Source organism: Haliotis asinina, chromosome 1, assembly GCF_037392515.1.
Source record: "Haliotis asinina isolate JCU_RB_2024 chromosome 1, JCU_Hal_asi_v2, whole genome shotgun sequence".
Lineage (NCBI taxonomy): Eukaryota > Metazoa > Mollusca > Gastropoda > Lepetellida > Haliotidae > Haliotis > Haliotis asinina.
This window is the reverse complement of record NC_090280.1, coordinates 86,289,794-86,311,378: the sequence shown is the minus strand read 5'-3', so window position 1 is coordinate 86,311,378 and position 21,585 is coordinate 86,289,794. Positions and strand designations below refer to the sequence as shown.

Below are 21,585 nucleotides of genomic sequence, written 5' to 3'. Positions count from 1 at the left end.
TCAACGCTCATGCCTTTGGCTTGAGACTCATGCTATGAGTAGTATATATGTATATCGTAAATACACCACGCCCTTCTTCCGCTATACCAGATTTCATTGTGGACCTGGGCCCACGGTCCCACGGAATCTCAACCAGGCGCGTAGCAAGCCATTTTCTCGTTCAAGCTTTTTATGTATATATTATGATCTTTCATAGGAAAAATTACGTGTAAGCCTGGGGTATTGAGGTTGGAAGCTCTTGGCTCATCCCGTGTCAAGGACGTGACTCCATACCCCACGGCGGATAATGTTGATCATAACATTGTCTGGTTCAGAACCTAGTTGTTTAACGAGAGCCATCATATTTCAATATTTGACAGTTGACCGAGATTCTTTATTCCTGTCACATTGATGTTAGACACACTGTCAGCCGACAACGTCTATGTTGGTTCCACACGGAGGTCTCACGTTGGTAGGCCAGTTACAGAACTGTCCGTCAAAGTCGAACACTAAACCTGCAATGAAAATATAACAGCAACATTGTAAATTTAATTCGACACGGTCCACATCCCCTACCGTCCACTGATTACTGCCTATCACCTATTTACCTATTCACCTATTATCTATCAGCTACTGCCCACCGCGAAGCACCGCCTATTACACACCACCCACCCACTATCCACCACAGACTACCCATCACCATCTGCTGCTCATCACCTACCACCTAATGCCCACCAATTACAACTCACCAATACCTACTATCTACAATTTACCACACACACGCACACACACACAAACAAACGACACACATACATCGGGACGGTGTAGCAGTCTAGTGGCTAAAGCGTTCGCCCGTCACGCCGAAGATCCAGGTTCCATTCTCCACATGGGTACAATGTGTGAAGCCCATTTTAGGTGTCCTCCCCTGTGATGTTGCTGGAGCAGCCCTAACAGAGGTCATTCAACTGAAGAGCCGTACAATATCAACGACGGTTAAATTATTCCCCAACATCATCTGTCACAGTTCGTAATGCTATCACCAACAGGCCAACGTGGACCATATAATGTCTCGTTGCAAGCCATGAGACATGGATCGTAACATCCTAAAGCAACGAAACAAATCCTGGAACCATTGTTTTTGTAGTGTCTGTCAAAGCGAAAGTCTCCGTCTCTTTCCAGTATCTCTGGAGTTGCACTGAATTAGAAACTAAATATATTTAACCCATCAAAATGGCAATAATTACACCATGAACCTAAAATACACGGGTTATTTATGCTAATGCAGCATTTAAGTCATTGGAACAATTATGCTGCACATTTTGAATGCTGAACAGTATTTCTTCAATCTATGAGAAAAGACGTTAATGTGTGATATGGTTTAAGCAATAAATACAGTGACTGCAGTGTTCGGTTGTCACGTCGAAGACTCGCGTTCAATGCCCAGCATCAGTATAATATGTAAAGCCCGTTTCTGGTGTGCCCCGCAATGATATTGTTGACATGTTGCTGAAAGTGGATTACAAACTTGCCCATCAAGGTGACTCAGGTCTTGAATATCTGCTAAGGATGGTTACCTTCCGGGCAGAAGTTGTGCCCGTAGTAGTAGCCGTTGTGACACGTGTAGTAGGTGTGGCAGCCGTTCTGGTAGTCGGGGTATCTGTGATCGGCTAACACGTCACAGTTTTTCACATCCGCACATGGCCAGTAGTCGGTACCGAGCCTGTCAGGAGTGAAAATACAAATGGGAGCAAGAATAGAAGGATTTCGATTGTGTATATCGAGTTACAGAAAGCAATGCTTGTTATTATGAGTGAGTGAGTGAGTGAGTGAGCGAGCGACTGAATGAGTGTGACTTAACGCCCCTGTAAGCAATGTTCCAGCAATATCAAGGTGGGGGACACCAGACATGTTCTTCATACATTGTACCCATGTGGGGAAACGGACGCTTTAAACACTCTAATCACTCTAACGCTCTAATTTGTTGCTGAACGCCCACTCAGTAACATTTTCTACTACAGCCAGTGGCGGTAAGGTAGCCTAGCGGTTAAAGTGTTCGTTCGTCAACGCGTGGGATACCGGAAATGGGCTTCACACATTGTACCTATATGAGGAAACAAACCCGGTTCGTCAGCGTGACGAGCGAACGCTTTATCCACTAGGTTACCCCACTTATAATGAGGGAGGCAAGGAAACGTTGACTTCAGTTCTGTTAAGGTAATGAAAAGCGAAAGACAACAACCAGTTTGGGATTAAACCTTCCACTGGTCTCCTAAGACTGATCTGCACTTATTTAACCTTGGATACCGGATCCTGGTGCAGCTAAGAAACATAACTTTGCATCCGTGATAATGATCCCTCTGCAGCCGTACCCCTTCAACAGGTTCCCGGAAATACATGCCTTCCATGGCTCTAGGGTAACCCCATTACATAAGTGGAATTGCTTTAGACAGCTGATAAGGTTTTGCCCTGGAACTGATAATGTGACTCTGACTACAGATAAAGATTACAGGTGAGACAACCCAGCCGTTAACTGACCTAGTGATCATTGCTTACCCTAATATAACCACAATATAAAAACAACACAACACAACACAACACAACTCAATAGCGCCAACTTGTTTGAAAATAGAGGCGTCTAAGGTACCAGACAATCCAGTGGTCAACATCACAAGCGTCAATCTACACAATCGTGATGCGATAACACGTGTCAACGAAATTAGCGAGTCTGACCACCCAGTGCTGTTAGTCGCCTCTTACCACAGGCATGGGTAACTGAAGACCAATTCTAACCCGGATCATGTTAAGACGAGAACATGTGTAGCAAAAACACACTAAATGCCCAAAAGAACCGTTACCCTCACACCTTTATGAATTACTGAAAACTATCCAAGACATGTTATAAGGCATTGGTTTTCAAGAAAGCTGAATGCATCTTTTTCGGAAGAATGAAATTGTCCTATTTTCGACCATGCCGAAATAGAAGAATAAAAGTGATTTAGACGTCCAAAAGAAAGGTGGACGTAAAATTCTGCTTTGAGACAAACATAAACCACTTAACCATTATGCAACTGTTAAAACAAGAAACAGCTCTTGTAGAGTGTGTAATATTGTTAAAGAATCATTCCTATGACTTCATTCTTTTGAAACATTTCCTAATGATGTGCATTAGGGAAAACAGGTAAAACGTGTCCTTGATATTCTGAAAAAGTTTGTAAGAACATCTAAAAGTATCATTGTTAACATTCCTGCTTGCAAAATTACATTTTTCGCTTTTCTGTTTGCACATAGTAATATCAATCGTGCCAAAACGCAGCAGTAGTTAAGTAATATTTGCATCCATCTGACATGTAGAATGAGGCTAGAATGCATAATATGATAAAATGATACGTAAGTACGAGAAATATGCCACGAGTAACAGCTGAAGAGAGTTAAAGAGCCATTGGGATGGTGCAGATGGGGTTGACGTACAATGATGCTGACAACGTCCTCGGATGCCACCGTATCACGGTTATAAGACTTATTCAGCGCTACAGACAGACTGGCGTCACCATAGACAGACCAAGAAGTGGGTATCTGCGAATCACAAAGATAACTGAAGATGGAGGAGGGTAACGTTTCTTTTGGTTTTCAGGTAACGTTTGGGAATATATCCGTGATAAAAATACTATCCAAGAACACATTATGAAGCTATGATTTTCAGATGACATACTTAACACATCGCTGATGGTCGGGGTCAAAGACTTCAGACGTATTGCAACGTACGTTCACGGCTATTCCACGTAAACACACCAGGTAGTAGAAACAGGAGTACTCATAGATTCCGTTAGGTTGGCCAGCACAGTCAAAGCCTGACACTACAAATACAAGAACATTATTACATTATTGTAATGGTATGTTGATTATGAGCATCATTTTACAGATACGATAGATGCATGCAGCAAAGAAGGTTAGAGTGTTCCTGAAAGTCAGACTTCTTATGTTCATCATCAGGTCAGGCAAGTCTACCCTTGCCACTACAGTCAGGCCAGACATAGGACTTCCCTCAGAAAGGCTGCCTTGTCGAAACCACCAAGAACTTTCCGAGAATATGGCGCATCCCCAACACTACAGCCTTACCCCAAGAGTCAGAAGGGATTAGGACGTACCAAACCACCGAGAACAGTGAGGAGCCTTACGACAGTGTACCTAGGATGCAAGCGAGATATTTCAAAGGTAAAGTCCGCAAATCGTGTTTTTTCATCTTGTCAGTCTCATTGCTGTCAAACAGGACAAACCTGTTAAATTTAAAAACAAATCAATTCATTATCATATAATGGTGATAGGAAACACCATTCAATGAGAGTATTATCAACATGTCTGTAAGGCAAATCATCATTAATTAATTCGGATTCATTAGGTACAACTGAAGTATTTAGAGCATGTCCTTCATCACTGTCACCTTTATGTGGGATGTCACTAGAGAATCATGGGACAAGTATACGCTTGAGAAAGTGCACAATAAATAAATTCTGTCAGGAAGAACCTCCACGCTTGTCAAACCCGGACACAAGAGGACACTGGGGGAGTGGGGATGGGATCTGTTGTCAGACATGACTCTTCGCGTGATGGTGTCAACTCCCCAAACTTCCTATTACGTTGATTGACGTCTGAAGAATTGGAGCATGTGAATTGTCTTGACCATTTTGAACTCCGGATTGATTTTCAGTCTCATTTGTATTCTTCCCGTAGTTTGTCCTTTACATGGACCATGGCTGTGACTGACCATGCAGGTTACGTTCAACGCCTCCCCACATAGATTGATTGATCGTTCCTATTCAAACGTGCCACGTTACATTCCAGCTGAGAACGTTACATGTGTCGACCCCTAAAGGCATATTGTTATCAGGTGAACATCGGTAAAGGAATTTGTTGCTTGCATGCAGATTCCGACAGAGCAAGAAGTTCAAGGTCATACATGCAGAGGTAAGGAACGGACGGTAGGGAGGGGTACTGAACAGGGCAAGAATGATAACCCCCTTCCTTTTTGTTAAAAACCCAAAAGGAATGCAAGAATCGCCGTGCAGCATTCCTCATATAACAGAAACGGGTTCCGAACTCGACACCTGCCTAACGTACATGTCCCACGTTTAGCTGATCAACGATCTTAAGACATATATGTGATGTCTAACCATATATATATATGTGATGTCTAACCAACATACAGGACTTTCAGTCGAGAGCAGTAAGGCGACATCCTACCTGCTGTAAAGCCAATAAAAACAGCGGCAACAATTAATTCCGGTTGGAGTACCATTTTCACGTCTAGTGAGAAGATAAGAGACAGCACAGACAAAACAATAGCTGTAGATAGGGCACGAAATACACGATGTCCTCTTTGTATTAATACCGATCAAGGTGACACGATAACAACACGAAATCGTACCGTGCAAAAGGTACTTCCCTCGAATAGTATTAGAAACGCGTAGTGTATCTGCCTATTAAGTGTATCTTCTCATAAGGCTCATAACTTGTATATTATTTTGATAAAAGTTATGATGTCTGTACGAGGGGCGATCCAAAAGTAATCGGCCTAACTGTTCTGGGTGTCCAGTTCCAGATCCAAAATTTCACATCATATGTGGGTAATGTGGTAAATGAGATGTTAGCCATCACAACACACTGGGGAATAATATTTCTAACAAAACTGCAGAAAATGAAAAATGATATGTTATTTGGTACCTTGTGCATAACGTTATGCGCGCAGATAATATCATGTAAAATAGACATAATTTAAGGTAATTGGTGACATTTTGCAAATTTATAAAATATATATACCAATGAAAATATTGCATTAGTATATTTCATACAAAATAATATCACCAGTATATCATCATGATATATGCTAAAATATTCATGGATTTTTATCTCTTGTCCGTATTGCTGTGAAAGATTATTACACATTTAGCCTGCAAGAGATACTGAAGCTGATGAATGTCTGTCATTTCTGTTGACAAAGGTTGTAGCATTATTTACAGCTTTTAGTAACTCGTAAAAATCGAGGGTAGAATAGGTCTTCAGCAACTCATGCTTGCCATAACCCGTGAAGATCCGGGGTAGAATAGGTCTTCAGCAACTCATGCTTGCCATAACCCGTGAAGATCCGGGGTAGAATAGGTCCGCAGCAACCCATGCTTGCCATAAAAGGCGACTCTGCTTGTCGTATGAGGCGACTCATGGGATCGGGTGGTCAGACTCGCTGACTTGGTTGCACATATGTCATCGGTTGCCAGTTGCGCAGATCTATGCTCGTGCCGCTGACCAGTGGGATGTCTGGTCCAGACTAGCTTATTTACAGACCGTCGCCATGTTGCAGGAATTTTGCTGAATTAGGCGTAAAATTAAACTTCACTCGCTCATATAAGGTATGCTCGGTATGGTTATTAGATGACTTGCCGTTCTAATCAACAGTTAAAGATTTGGACTGTTTGATTTAGATTTAGACGGGGGCTGTTTTCTTAAGGGTGCCTCCATTTTAGTCTTTCAAAAACATTATGTCGAGATATTCAAGCTGGCACTGTTTTCAGTCTGTTGAGAGCTGTCACTTTCAGTGTGACCATTCAGTGTTAGTTAGAACCCCTGGGGCCATTTTTAATAAGTGTAAACATTAGAATCAGTTACGTCCGTGTGATTATGTCATCTGAAAGGGAATGGGTATTGTCTCCAAAACAAGCTCTTTCAGTAGTTTGAAATTGCTTTTTACGCACTTTATTACCTAAGTTTGATTCTAGCGGGCCTATTTCAAACAGAAAATGTTCCCTGCATATTTCGTTTACTAAAGTTTGGTGGGGCTGGAACATAGCAAATTCAATTTGCTTGATGTTGACAGAAAATATGAACAAAAATAAAACATTAAATAGCGGCCTTTGAATCATTTTCTAAGAGAAGCTGTCAAGTGTTGGGTGGCCCCTAGCATGTGGCTACCAAGATTTCCCAACTGCAATTAAACTGCAAGCCAAATAAGCAATAGTTGTTTCCTATTCTTGTTGATAGTAACCTTGGTCGGTTCTGTGAATATGGTCCGATATGTCGTGAGCAGCCAGCAGCGATTCAACTGAGGAATATAACACATACCATATCCATAGCATTCAGTATAGACTTGATCTCATCGATGTCTGGGATGTATTTGACCTATGACTTGTCACCGTTAACAAACAACAACCACTCGCAAACGGACCATGAACTGCCTGGGGTGTGCCTGGTCTAATCTGCATTTATCTTGAGAATTGATGTGGATATTCATTTTCGTAAAGGACGAGGTGGCCAAACATCTAATAAAATCTGTGGTCATGTGACGTTTAAGGACCGATCACATCTGAGTGAAGGGTCCCTGTTAACTGTTTATCTCATTAAAGGTATAACACTACTAGTTACAACACCTTATTGTATTGGATATCCCTTATATTTTATGTTTACCTTAATGTATTAACGTCTGACGAACCCTTAAGGGATTCATGTGTTTGTAATCTTGACTAATTATCGGTTGAGGTTGTTTTCAGTGAGTCTGACTTAAGATGCAGTCAGGTAAGGTCAAGTGAGGTAAGATGCAGTCAAACTGGGTCAAGTGCGGTGAGATGCAGTCAAGTAAGGTCAAGTGAGGTGAGATGCAGTCAAACTGGGTAAAGCGAGGTGAGATACAGTGAGGTTCCGTAAGGTAGGATCACCTGAGGTGAGATGCAGTCAGATGTTCCTAAGTGAGGTGAGATGCAGTCAAATGAGGTCAAGTGAGGTGAGATGCAGTCAGATGAGACTAAGTGAGGTGACATGCATTGAGGTAAGATCAAGTGAAGTGAGATGGAGCAAGATGAGGTCAAGGAGAGATGCAGTCAAATAAGGTAAAGTTAGGTGCGGTCAAGTGAGATATGGTAAGGTAGATGTGAGAGATGACATAGATCATTTGAAGTGGCGTATTTTGAGGAGTTTTGAGACGTAGTGAAGTAAGGTGCGGTGACGTTGAAATGCCATTCAGGATTATTCCTCTAGCATTCAAGTACGAGCCTTGTGGGGTTTGCGCACTATTGAGAAAAGGGTGTGTGCACACTTCATTTTCATCCGACTTTTCAATGTTTTTTAAACAAAATTACAAGTAAAAATCGGGGATGGGGGTAGGGGGTGGGGAGTGCGTAATCCTGCACCCTCCTCTTGATCTGCCTATGGCTATGATATCTCTGTATCTGAGCGCCAAACAGAGTTACAAAACTTACCATTTTAACATCGTTTGGTACAACGTTTTCGGTCCTTCCACTTGACTATAGTAATCAAGCAATCACGTGCGCGATTCAAGTGCAATGAAACATTGGGAAACAAATAGGCAGGTGCTTATGGTATTTTCATAAACAAACACATGAGAACAAAAGTCAGTCAGTCATCAGTATTGGAGCAATTTTATTGAAAACTCACGAATTTAGACACATGCATGTTTAATGTGTACACGCTATGCCGCAGTGCCACATGGCTGCTTAACATTTGTCGGCCAGTTGCAGAACTGATGCTCCTCATCAAACACGGTTCCTGAAATATGTGAAATGACAACATTATCCATCTTTATTTTAGTAACAAATACGTACACCTGTGGACGAGGCTCCCGTTTGAGGGAAATTACAGAACATGCGCCTTCACCTAATGATACGGCGCATGCGCAACGACAGCGTTAAAACCGCGAGAACGCTAGAAAAATGTCGCATTCTCGCGTTCTGTCGATTTTTGTTGCCTTGTTTGACAGGTCGAGATGTGACAGCATATACAGATCTCGCATTCTCGCGTCATCGACTAAAGTGCTATGTCCCCAAAACACGAGAATGCGAGAATGCGAATTTTTTGTCAAATACAGTCAGTACTCATTCAAAGAATAACTGTCTTGTCTTTTCATCTAAAAAAAACCTCCTCTTGGTCCCCAAGAAATGTTTCCTGGGACACAGCTGACTTGTAATGAGGTATGTGAACTACTAGTGAACTGCAGGAAAGGGTATTTGTACCGAGAAGGTATCAGGTGAGGTGCGGTGAGGTCAAGTGAACACCCGGTATCTTACCTTCATGTATTTTACATGAATTTAATTGGTCAGTGACGCTTTAATAAGTTTCCGTATACCCTTCCAAACAATTTACGCCGAAAGTGGATTCATTTATAAAGAAATTTGGTTTTATATCTCTTCAAGTCCGTTGTCTATCATACAAACGATCTTATGAATGAGTAGAACACCTTATGTGGAATTTTTGAACGGTTTCCTGAAAGTTGTAAATAGTCAGTTCAAATGTGTGATGCGTAATAAACGATGTTTTTAGATGAGACTTCATTTATGGTATACATCATATATATGTGAACAAATATACTGAAAAACACAGGTGTTTAATAATGTGCAAAAGAAAGTTTAATATCTTGTTGGATGTTTTGCAAAACGTTGGAACCTGTAAACGCTGCACGTTGGAACGTGTAGACACTAAATGATTATTCCATGGTGATGTGTTTCATGTGGGTATTATTGCACGGAATATTATTTTCATCATAGCTGTAAGTGTTTCCTAAGTGGTGACCTAAATGCTAGGACTAAAGACTTTTTAGACTTCATTCCTAATGATAATATTGATTTTATTGTAAGAGATGTTGATGATTATCCCTCAGATGATTTTGAAATGTCCAGATCAAGTAAAGACAACATACATCATAACAACTTTGGTAGAAAACTGATGGAACTGTGCTGTGCATTTGGAATCCATATCATGAATGGTAGACTATATGAGGATAAACAAGGACAGTTTACTTGTGTTACACATAATGGTTCTAGTCTAGTAGACTACATGATTGCTTCAACATCTGTGTTTCCTAGAGTTGCTAATTTTGGTGTTGGTACATGTGATGTGTCTGATCATTTTCCTATTTACTGTTCTATGAATATCCAGCCACCCAACATTACTGGTGTGCTCGAGTCACCTGTAGCAACAGATCCTCCAACTAGCAATTGCATAGAGAGTAATTCAACAACAGTATGGACTAAATACGTGTGGAATGAAGAGCTCTGTGATATGTTTATCTCTAAGTTCCAAAGCCTGTATGGAAAACTACGTAGAGAATTATATCACTATATAGACATTAATATTGAAGATTCATTAAATGTTTTTACTGAGCTGTACCAAAGAGCTGCAGAACACAATAGGAAGGTATTTTCAGGTTTCCATGACATTAATTCCAAACCTCAGCCCCCATGGTGGGACGAAGAACTTGAACAATTAAAACATTTGAAATATAAAGCACTGAGAGACCATAGAGATAATAACTTAGATATATTGATTTATAAAACCCTACGTAAATCATTCAAGAAGACTTTCAACTACAAACGAACAGCTTACTTTGATATTCAAAAAGAAAAACTTATGGCAGCAAGAAACAACCGAAGAGAATTCTGGAGAACACTAAAGCAATCAGGATCAATATCAACACCTGACAAAACATACGATATAAGTTGTGAAAACTGGTACAATCACTTTTCAGGGCTTCTTACTGAGTGTTCTGGTAATGTGCATGACAGAGATATCAATTCAGAGGTCTACAAGGATGAAGAGCTTGTAACATTAAACTGTGACATTACCCAAAATGAAGTCTTATTTCACATTGATAAACTGGCAAAAAACAAGTCCCCTGGACCAGATGGTATTGCAATTGACTTCATTAAAGCTTCTAAGACATTTATCAGTAATTACTTAACAGTGCTGTTTAATAAGATTTTCCAGGAAAGTATTTTTCCTGTGCACTGGGGCAGAAGCATTATTTGTCCTTTTTATAAATCTGGTGGCAAAAGTAACCCTAATAATTACAGAGGTATTTCTCTTATTGATTCAGTGTGTAAAATATTCACTTCCATTCTTAACAGTAGATTACAGGTTTGGTGTGAGGAGAAGAATATTATTCATGAAGCACAGGCAGGATTTAGGAGCAATTATTCTACCACTGACCACATTTTCTCACTTCAAGCTATGGTTCAGAAATACTCAGTTAAGAAAAAAGGAAGGTTCTACTGTCTGTTTATTGATTTCTCTAAGGCCTTTGATACAGTTAATCACAAAATTCTGCTGTCAAGTCTGAAAAGAGTTGGTGTGGGTGGTAAATTCTATAACATCTTGGTATCAATGTATGATAGGTTGTCAGCCTGTGTTAGAACATCTAAAGGTCTGTCAAGCTATTTTGATTGTAGTATAGGTACTAGGCAGGGCTGCATCCTCAGTCCCCAACTGTTTATTATCTTCATTAATCAGCTCATGCAAAGTATGGAGCAATTTGGCGGCCGTGGTGTATTTATTTCACCTAACGTTAATAACCTATATGCTCTAATGTTTGCGGATGATGTTTCCTCAGTCTCAGATACAGCATTCCAGCTACAGAAGAAGATTCATGGCCTTGAGAATGTTTGTCGAGTCACTGGTATGAAGGTCAATATTGATAAGACTAAGGTTATTGTGTTCAGAAATAGTGGGCCCCTTAGACAGCATGAAAAGTGGTTTCTTTTTGGGCAAAAGCTGGAAGTTGTTTCATACTACAGGTATTTGGGTATCGTGTTTACTCCTAGGTTAGTGTGGACTAAAGCTCACACTACTCTTGCATCACAAGCCAATAAAGCCGTTATGGCTATCTTTAGATTCCAAAAACGTGTAGGTTTTCTGTCATGTGCAGATCTTTTTAGAATATTTGATGCTATGGTAAAACCAATTCTCTTCTACGGTTCAGAAATTTGGGGTGTTACCCACTGTAAAATCATCGAACAAATACAGATAAAAACATGTAAATATTTCTTAAAAGTTGGTAAAAATACTTGTAACAACATGGCACTAGGTGAATGTGGCAAATTCCCTCTTCAGCTTACTTATATGTCAAGGGCAGTTAAATATTGGTGTAGACTTTTAACTCTCCCAAGTTGTAGGTTGCCCCACCAGTGTTATTTAATGCTAAAGTCACTAGATGAATCTGGACGAACGACTTGGGCATCTCATATCAAGAATATATTATATAGACTTGGGTTTGGCTTTGTCTGGATTGCACAGGATATTGGTAATATTGATGTCTTCATGTCTGTTTTTAAACAAAGACTATCTGATAATCTTTCACAAGACTGGTTCTCATCGCTACATAATACAACCAAGTGTTCTAATTATATACTCTTTAAGTCCACCTTGAATGTCGAATCTTATCTCTCTATAGATATTGCCCCATATTTGAGAAATTCTTTAACAAAATTTAGATGCGGCAAATATAAACTTTGTTCTGAGACTGGCAGATACAACAATATCCCTTATGATTCAAGATTCTGTCACTTTTGCTATCAAAAGAATTTGTATGTAATTGAAGATGAAATACATGTTTTACTTTATTGTAAAGCCTACCTAGACATAAGAAAAAAGTTTCTGGATAAATACTTGAAACACCCTATATCACAACACAGTTTTATAAACATTATGACTTCAAAAAATATAGATGTTATAAAAAACTTATGCCTATTTTTATATAATGTTGGGAAAATAAGAGATTCTGATGTATTTAGATAAACGCATGTAAATTCTAATTATAGCTATGTTTGTATTTTGGGCCACTGGCCTATTACTGAATAAAATGTCTGTCTGTCTGTCTGTCTGTCTGTCTGTAAGTGTTTCCTTGTTTCATCTCATAATCATTGCATTTACATGATTAAATTAACCCTCGTTTCATGTTAATCACTAGTATATATCCTGCATATCTGCAAGTTAACATTCATGTGCCCACGGAACAAGGACAAGCCGAGAGACGTTGCGTTTACACCAAAGAAGAAGTTGACACCTATAATATTTTGTGTTGAACTTGAATACCAACTTCTTCTGCTTGCAGACAAATGACGTACACGCGAAGTCTCAAGGAACAAGGAGCGCCCAAATTGTGTGGATTGTTTCTATATTTTTTGTCCATTAGTCAATATTATGGTAAGGCTATAAAGTGACTTCCTGGCCTGGTTTGGACCCTTACCCTCTGGACAGTAGCTGTGGCCGTAGAAGTAGCCGTTCTGGCATGTGTAGTAGGTGTGGCAGCCTCCCTTGGTGTCGGCGTAGCGTTTGTCCGGGAGCGTCTTGCAGTCGACAACATCCTGACACGGCCAGGAATCATCCGCAGGTCTGTAAGAACAAATCACATCGATAACAGACCGATGGACTAGAAACACATACCCATCATCAGCGGGTCTGTAATAATTAGCTGCATCTGTAACAGATCTTCGAACGTGAAACCCACATCTATAATACCCGAGTCTGTAAGAATAAACTGCATCTGTAACAGATCTTCGAACGTGAAACCCACATCTATAATACCCGAGTCTGTAAGAATAAACTGCATCTTTAATAGGTCTTCGAACGTGAAAAACACATCTATAATACCCGAGTCTGTAAGAATAAACTGCATCTTTAGCAGGTCGACGGTCAGTTAAATTTGATACCTATCATCCACGGGTTTGTAAATTTTAAGAACAAGCTTCATTAATAACAAGTCGCTGGACACGGAAAACCAATGCCTATCACCTGTGGGTCTATTTAAACAAGGTGTATCTGTAACAGGTCGGTGGACATAGAGAACCAATACCTACAGAGTAGAACAGTGCGTTTCTTTGTTCCAGAAATGTTATTGACATACATATGTTTCTGTCATATTTTACACAAATGCCAATCGGAAAATGTAAGATAGGAACAATTAAATTTCTCACTCTATATCCGAAAAAGACAATGAAAATGTGGGTTCGAATTCTTTTATAAAGTTATTTCATACATCGAAGGAAACAACCCATTTATATTAAGGAGAAACATTCGGCAAAAACCTCACAGAGTTGGTATGACGTTTAGATTATGATCAAGGCTTCATTGAGTTTTTTTATGTTTATTAGTTTTCAAGTAAGATTGCAATTCATAGGTCCGCTTTTGAGCCAGATAGACTGTAGTACTTTTAAGTTTCAATTTAGGGAAGGGATTGTTATGGGTAGGATTATCAAACTTTTCAACACACTTCATATGATGTATATGTGCAGAGGTGACACTTACTGCAAAAAAGAAGTCATTGATTGGTTTGAACTTCACAAGAACTAAAAGTGTCAGTGACAAATTAACATAATTGAGTTTCCAACAAAAAATATTTTACCTGACACATATATATCTGGGCTACAAGGTTACTGAACCCAAGCGTAGATGTTTAAAATGACGAACAGTTTATGACACCCAGGCTTCATTAATCTGAACAAATGTTCGTAAAAATCTTTTTAACTAAGTTCATTTAGGCCATAATTCAGCCTCATCTCGTAAATATGTAAATAGGAGTGCACTCGAATCGGAGTCTGGTATGAACAGATCTTTATCTACCTCAAGGAAGTTGTGTGTTATGACGTTATGTTTCACCGTGCACGACAGTATGTTTCCAATACAAAAACAACACATAAATCAAAAATGCAAAAGTTAAATCCTGAATAATATGAATAAAATTTACGTCAAATATTAACTGAATTTTAACAGTGCTTCTGTGTGCAATAAGTGTTTCCGCGTCAGGAGGTTTCAGGATCACGTCGTCATTACATTGTAGTGAGTTTAGTTTTACGCCGCTTTTAGCAATATTCCAGCAATATCACAGCTAGGGACACCAGAAATGGCCTTCACACATTGTACCCATGTTGGCAAACGAACCCAGGTCTTTGGCGTGACGAGCGAACGCTTTAACCACTAACTTAACCCACCGCCCCATTATGTTGTCAAACTTTCCCTAATTATGACATCAGTACGTCACTAGTATGGTGATCTAATTTCAGGTGTTGGAAGTCTTTCGTTTATTATATTGTAATGTCATTTTTAGTTAAAATAGTTACTAGTTTTGAATTTATTTCTGTGATAATCTAGTTGTTTTAATGTCTTTGCAGACAATAAAGTATATTTTCTAACTTTGTTTTCATTCATTTACAAATGTTCACCTTTCTTAGCCACGATAGGCTGGCACAGTGGGTAGCCAAGTGGTTAAAGCATTTACTTGACCCGGGTTAGATTCCTCAAATGGGTACCATGAGTAAAGCCCGTCTCTGGTGTCCCCCGCCGTGATAGTGCTGTAAAATTGTTAAACGCGGCGTAAAACTAAACTCACAGTCGAGTCACGATATGGCTGAAATATTGCTGATGTAACTTTGTAAAATTTTACTCTCTCTCTCACTCACTCACTCACTCACTCATTATGACATCAGTACTTTTGTAGCTCAAACTGTTGTATCTGATACCACAAACGTGCGGAAACACTTTCCTTGAGAACGTTTCTTAATCTTTTACATGTTATTACCTACTGACATATGAACGTTATTATGTGTCTAGCGTGTGTCCATCCTTCTGCTTTGATGACATTTTCTCGGGAGGGCACATATTTTGGTTCTTTTTGGGGGTTGAGTCCTACCCGAGATTCAAAACCACAATCTCAGAGTGATGGATGTAGTTGTCAGTACACAAAGTCAGCGATCTAACCATAATAACACGTTTGCCAAATTTTGTGTCAGAAGCTGGCAACAGTGCGGAGAGCGTCTGGGCAAAAGGATTTCTAGAATATAATTGGAAGTGTTTAGATATCACATATAGCAGCTCCCGTAATATCAGGATTAGAATCATCAGCAACTAGCGCTAATATTACATTTTCACCAGGACAATGCAATATAAAACGCCCCAGCAACTGAAGGTAGATCACCATACTAGGCACCATGGGGACTTACAATGCTTTTGCTATGTATGGACCCAAGCTGGAATTACACCAGCCCTTCAGATGCGATTATTGTGAATTTTAGCCCAATATCAAAGTAACACGTATTCTGATATTAAAAGAATGGTAAATATAGCAATATTTCGATTGAAATGGAGCTTACTTACCCTCCAAGGGGTCAATGCGTGTATGGAACTTCAATCCCCGCCGAGGGTACACCCACAATAAATCCCTGTTATTAATTATCACCTCACAGACAGATACAGCTGAAGAATTATACAACTGGGAGTCAATACTTACAGACACAGCTGAAGACACTTATACAACAGCAAGTCAACACTGACAGACACAGCTGGAGACAGTTATACAACAGCAAGTCAACACTTACAGACACAGCTGGAGACACTTATACAACAGCAAGTTAACACTGACAGACACAGCTGGAGACAGTTATACAACAGCAAGTCAACACTGACAGACACAGCTAGGGACAGTTATACAACAGCCAGTCAACACTGACATACACAGCTTGAGACAGTTATACAACGTCAAGTCAACACTGACAGACACAGCTAGGGACAGTTATACAACAGCCAGTCAACACTGACACACACAGCTTGAGACAGTTATACAACGTCAAGTCAACACTGACACACACAGCTGGAGACAGTTATACAACAGCAAGTCAACACTGACAGACACAGCTGGAGACAGTTATACAACGGCACGTCAACACTGACACACACAGCTGCAGACAGTTATACAACGTCAAGTCAACACTGACAGACACAGCTAGGGACAGTTATACAACGGCCAGTCAACACTGACAGACACAGCTGGAGACAGTTATACAAACGGCAAGTCAACACTGACACACACAGCTGGAGGCAGTTATACAACGGCAAGTCAACACTGACACACACAGCTGGAGGCAGTTATACAACAGCCAGTCAACACTGACACACACAGCTGGAGACAGTTATACAACAGCCAGTCAACACTGACACACACAGCTGGAGACAGTTATACAACGGCCAGTCAACACTGACAGACACAGCTGGAGACAGTTATACAAACGGCAAGTCAACACTGACACACACAGCTGGAGGCAGTTATACAACGGCAAGTCAACACTGACACACACAGCTGGAGACAGTTATACAACAGCCAGTCAACACTGACACACACAGCTGGAGACAGTTATACAACGGCACGTCAACACTGACACACACAGCTGGAGACACTTATACAACGGCAAGTCAACACTGACACACACAGCTGGAGACAGTTATAAAACGACAAGTCAACACTGACACACACAGCTGGAGACAGTTATACAACGGCAAGTCAACACTGACACACACAGCTGGAGACAGTTATACAACAGCCAGTCAACACTGACAGGCACAGCTGGAGACAGTTATACAACGGCACGTCAACACTGACACACACAGCTGCAGACAGTTATACAACGTCAAGTCAACACTGACACACACAGCTGGAGACACTTATACAACAGCCAGTCAACACTGACACACACAGCTGGAGACACTTATACAACGGCAAGTCAACACTGACACACACAGCTGGAGACAGTTATAAAACGACAAGTCAACACTGACACACACAGCTGGAGACAGTTATACAACGGCAAGTCAACACTGACACACACGGCTGGAGACAGTTATACAACGGCAAGTCAACACGCACTCGATGCACAAGCCATCCGCTGCACTGAACACTTCATTGGAGGCACACTTGATGACTCCTTTGCTGCCGTTGACGCACTCGGTGTAGGAGAAGCATGTGTAGAGGTAGACGCCGTTCTCCAGACCAGTACAGTCCAACGTCCAGGAAGCTGTGGCAGAAACATACGTTTACTGTTATCTCTTGAATGCATCCCCAAAACGTTTGCTTGTTGTGAGAGGATGGGTGATCGACCTCGCATTGGGTGTTCCAAGCACGGTAACATAGCCTAGTAATTAAAGCGTTCGCTCGTTACGCCGAAGACCCGGGTTTGATTCTCTACATGAGTATAGCTTGTGAAACCCATGTGTGGTGTTCCCAGTCGTGATATTGCTGGAGTATTCCTTCAGCGACGTAAACCACCCTCAATGACTCTATACAATACCACCCCAGCCGATGATTTGATATCTGGCCAAGGGCTGCTTTGTCTAGACTTGATTATTTACTGTCCACTGGCATGTGGACTGAATATCGCCGAGTGTGCCAAACCAAAGAAGGAAGTTTCTTGAGCACAAACCATTGTTTAGACGCGCAAGACCCTGACCCAGATAGGCCTTGACCTTTCTGTGCCATCACCGAATACGAGAAGTGCGTCACATTGAATATACGTACAAGAGACGATCCTTCCATTACCACAACGGAAATAATGTTTAATCCAAAATCACTCACGTACTCTGAAACCCGTGAACATCAGGCATACAATCAACGTTATAGACCCAGCGTCCGTTGTTACTGTATCGGAAGTTACAAAAATGTGCAGGTCCTTATGGCATTCAGTAAATTAGCTGTCAATTATTTTTCATCTGGAATGTTTCCCCTGTTTCCTTTATTAACGTTCAGGAATCATCCACGATCCTTCATGTTCCGATAACTTTCAGCTTCACTTCCTGGTATTTCCTTGGGTGTAGGATTGTCAACTTCAGTCTAACAAATAGAAGCTCCTCTGTGTGCCATAGGCTTCAGTTGATCTTGTAGAAACAGTGTGAAACTGTGTACACTGTAGTCTATTTTGTATGTATTGGGCCTGCAGATTTCATTCATTGCCTGTAGATTTTAAACCTGAAGGTAGCAGCAGGCCCCGAAGACGGCTGGTAAATTTAAGTATGGCAAACACTTCTTAGAACTGGTCCTCGGCAACCCATGGGGCAACCGTTACTAAGATTGACACACAGGCAAACTGTAGCGCAAATGGGGTTGCGCAGCATAAAGAATATGACAGGTCGTCTTATATGCGAGCGAAGCGAACAAAGGTTGGCAACATAGGTTCCTCGCTTCAGTTCGAAAAATATTTTTCATGTCAAAATATAATATCGCCACCATCAAAGGTACATACCCATTTCCTCACTTGACTATGCTCTCACATTTCGTACCCCATGTTTAGTAATTACTCGCGTGAAATATGTTTTAATCAACATTTTAAGTGCCACTCGTGATATTCAGATCGTTCTTCGCCTCCATTACCCCTGTCAGCTTCCAGCTGAACGGAGTGACGGAACATGAATAAGCAGAAGTTAAAAAAGAAATACCATATTGCCTACTTTTATCGTGAACCTGTTGGAGTTTATTTGTCTTATCTGTCCTCGCTATTGTTAGAATTTCGTAACATATATTCTACATAAAAACACTTCTGGGGTAATGAGTGGATGAAGCAGGGGAGGTAACTGTAAGTATTCCATATAGAATAATACCCTCCTGTTCCTTCACTCCATTGACCCGGAAGCTGGAAGGGGGAATGGAGACGAAGGACGGTCTGATCTAAAACGCGTTGCGCTTAAAATGTTGAATAAAAATTATTTCACGTGGGTAACTATTCAACATGGGGTTGGAAATGTGAGAGCACAACCCAGTGAAGAAATGGGTCTATACATTTGCTGGTGGCGATATTTTATTTTGACGTGGAAAATACTTGTCGAACTGAAGCAGGAAAGTACGTTGCCAACCTTTGCTCGCTTCGTTCGCATGTAAAGAAGACTGGTCATTTTCTCTATGCTGCGCAGGCTGTTTGCGCTACAGTTTGCCTATGGTTGACCTAAACTCCCATTCTTTAACATTGCACTAAGGTTGCCTTAGTGACTTACGATCACCTTAGTGGTTTGTGAAGGGAACCCCGGGTTGCGAAGCTCGCTGATTTGGTTGACAAATGTCATCTTATCGCATTTGTATGTATTGATGCTCATACTGACGTTCAGTTGATTGTCTGGTCCAGATTTGATTATTATCACTCGACAAATGATATATAGCTGGAAAACAGCTGAGCGTTAGACAACAAACAGACAAACGATGTCCTCGAAGGCCAAGTGTTAATGACATTTTCGTGACGTTGTTTTGAAGGTTGGTCCATAACTGGTCAAGATTATTCAGTGACGTTTGAATATATAACTTCATGTGAGATGGGAAATGCTAAACAGAATGCTCAAAGAAAATGTCCAGCATACATGGTAATAGTTATTTTGATCTGTTCGGTCAAAACAAAATATTGCCGACGTTTCATCATATATTTACTCAACAAATTTAGCATACCGACTGTTAGTGTATTAAATCTCTGCAGCAATTGTAGTGTTCACATATGATCTTACCAGAAAGCGGTAAAGCCAGACAGATGATTAATGTCTTCAACATGGTGACTGTTTGTTTCTGACAAGGCGACAACGAGGTGATAAGACGTGGCTGGCGGTTCTTGAATCAGAGAGATAAGAACAAAGATTGTCTTAGCGACACAGTTGTTCTCTATTAAGGTATGAGGACATTATAGCTTTGTCAATAACATGTATGCATGTGTGTGTGTGTATCCGTGCGTGCATATGCATGCATGTGTGTATCTACATATCTATGTATCCAGCTATCTGTGTATCTATCTATCTATTTATCTATCCATGTCTGTGTGTCAGTTTGTCTGTATGTCTCCCCCTTTGTTTTGTACCAAATAATGTGTGTGTGTGCGCATGCGCGTGTGTGTATGTGCGTATGAACTTCTTATATGTTCAAAACGTGTATTATAGGTATGAAGGCAATAGAAGACAAGACAAGGCAAGACAAACTCACCGATACACAGTTATGCCAAAGGACATGGGCATGTGTACAGACAGAACGATTATTGACATATTACACTGTAGTAATCCTCAGTCACTTTATCAATTTCCAGAACGTGATAGGCATGTCATCTGATGATGGACGATATTGTCACTTTCACAGCTAAGTGATCTTTATTATGCAAAAGGAAATGTAATGAAGAAACTATATATTCTTAACGACCGACTAGTTCTTTAAATGACCCAGCTAACTGGAGAGCATCATTCTAATAGCGTGTTTCTACAACAACGAATATTAAAGAAATACATTTCAAGAACGATCTAACGGAGTTTTAACATTTTTCAGCAATATGAAGACAGGGTACACCAAAACCTGGCTACATACATTATACCTATGTGGGGACTCGAACCTGGGTCTCTGGCGTGACGAGCGACCGCTCTTACCAGTAGGCTACCATGCTGCAATATTAACAGTCAAGCAAGGGGACGACTATGTTGTCTCGTTGTTTGAGATGTACATAAAAGAGCGCATTATCGAACGCTGATTCGTAAAGCGGAACAGTCACACATTGATCAGAATGGGGACGATAACTGCCATATGAAAACAATGAAACACGATGAAAATCTGAAAAACGGTCATTAAAGATCACGTACTCCGTGTACCATTCTGACGCGTTGTTGAGAACTATTTTAGACACAACATTAAAACAGAGTTGGGCGGAGTTTCTACCAAACTCATTAAAAAGATGTTGGTGCTCGTTACTCCTACAAAATTAGATCTAAACGTATCCTATTATAGGTCACGCCAGGACGCCTAATCAATCAGCACCTCGCTTCGGAGACGTGTCAAAGTATTATATGACATAGAAAAGGTTAACACGGGTCGTTCCGGGCGAATCTCGTGCAGTACGACTGAGTCCAAATGCCATGCATCGACTATCGCTCGCTTCAATCAGATAAGCGTTTGAAACAAATACATAATACCAGAAACACCGTGTATGAGTTGTCTGATCAGACTTTTGAACCCAAAGTATCATGGTTTCTCAGCACCAGACCTGAACACGTGGAATTAAAAAA

At 40.6% G+C, this 21,585-nt stretch overlaps 2 protein-coding genes across 5 annotated transcripts; both read right to left on the bottom strand.

Annotated features, from left to right (window-relative positions):
• Positions 1-351: 351 nt before the first annotated feature.
• On the bottom strand, positions 352-5,279 carry LOC137283770 (uncharacterized). The gene is made up of 4 exons (XM_067815454.1): positions 5,218-5,279; positions 3,689-3,833; positions 1,554-1,699; positions 352-494 (listed from the first exon to the last, which is right to left on the bottom strand). Exons 1-4 carry the CDS (start codon positions 5,270-5,272, stop codon positions 406-408), a joined length of 435 nt encoding a protein of 144 aa, XP_067671555.1. The 5' UTR covers positions 5,273-5,279; the 3' UTR covers positions 352-405.
• Positions 5,280-8,379: 3,100 nt separating this feature from the next.
• LOC137283746 (uncharacterized) lies at positions 8,380-20,181 on the bottom strand. 4 transcript variants are annotated; one of them, XM_067815418.1, is made up of 4 exons: positions 20,056-20,181; positions 17,444-17,591; positions 12,998-13,143; positions 8,380-8,526 (listed from the first exon to the last, which is right to left on the bottom strand). In XM_067815418.1, the coding sequence occupies exons 1-4, from the start codon at positions 20,096-20,098 to the stop codon at positions 8,450-8,452; spliced, it is 414 nt and encodes a 137-aa protein (XP_067671519.1). In that variant the 5' UTR covers positions 20,099-20,181; the 3' UTR covers positions 8,380-8,449. The 4 variants fall into 4 exon arrangements, with proteins under 4 accessions (XP_067671519.1, XP_067671543.1, XP_067671535.1 ...); XM_067815442.1 differs by lacking the exon at positions 20,056-20,181 and adding an exon at positions 18,813-18,849; XM_067815434.1 differs by lacking the exon at positions 20,056-20,181 and adding an exon at positions 18,149-18,597.
• Positions 20,182-21,585: the final 1,404 nt, after the last annotated feature.

Coding starts and splice junctions, on each gene's coding strand:
- LOC137283770 (XM_067815454.1), bottom strand. CDS start 5,272: ATGGTACTCCAACCGGAATTAATTGTTGCCGCTGTTTTTATTGGCTTT. Junction 3,834..5,217: donor TTTTATTGGCTTTACAGCAG/GTAGGATGTCGC, acceptor TTGTATTTGTAG/TGTCAGGCTTTGACTGTGCT. Junction 495..1,553: donor GCACAACTTCTGCCCGGAAG/GTAACCATCCTT, acceptor TTTTCATTGCAG/GTTTAGTGTTCGACTTTGAC.
- LOC137283746 (XM_067815418.1), bottom strand. CDS start 20,098: ATGTTGAAGACATTAATCATCTGTCTGGCTTTACCGCTTTCTG. Junction 13,144..17,443: donor GCGGATGGCTTGTGCATCGA/GTGCGTGTTGAC, acceptor TTGTTCTTACAG/ACCTGCGGATGATTCCTGGC. Junction 8,527..12,997: donor CCACAGCTACTGTCCAGAGG/GTAAGGGTCCAA, acceptor CACATATTTCAG/GAACCGTGTTTGATGAGGAG.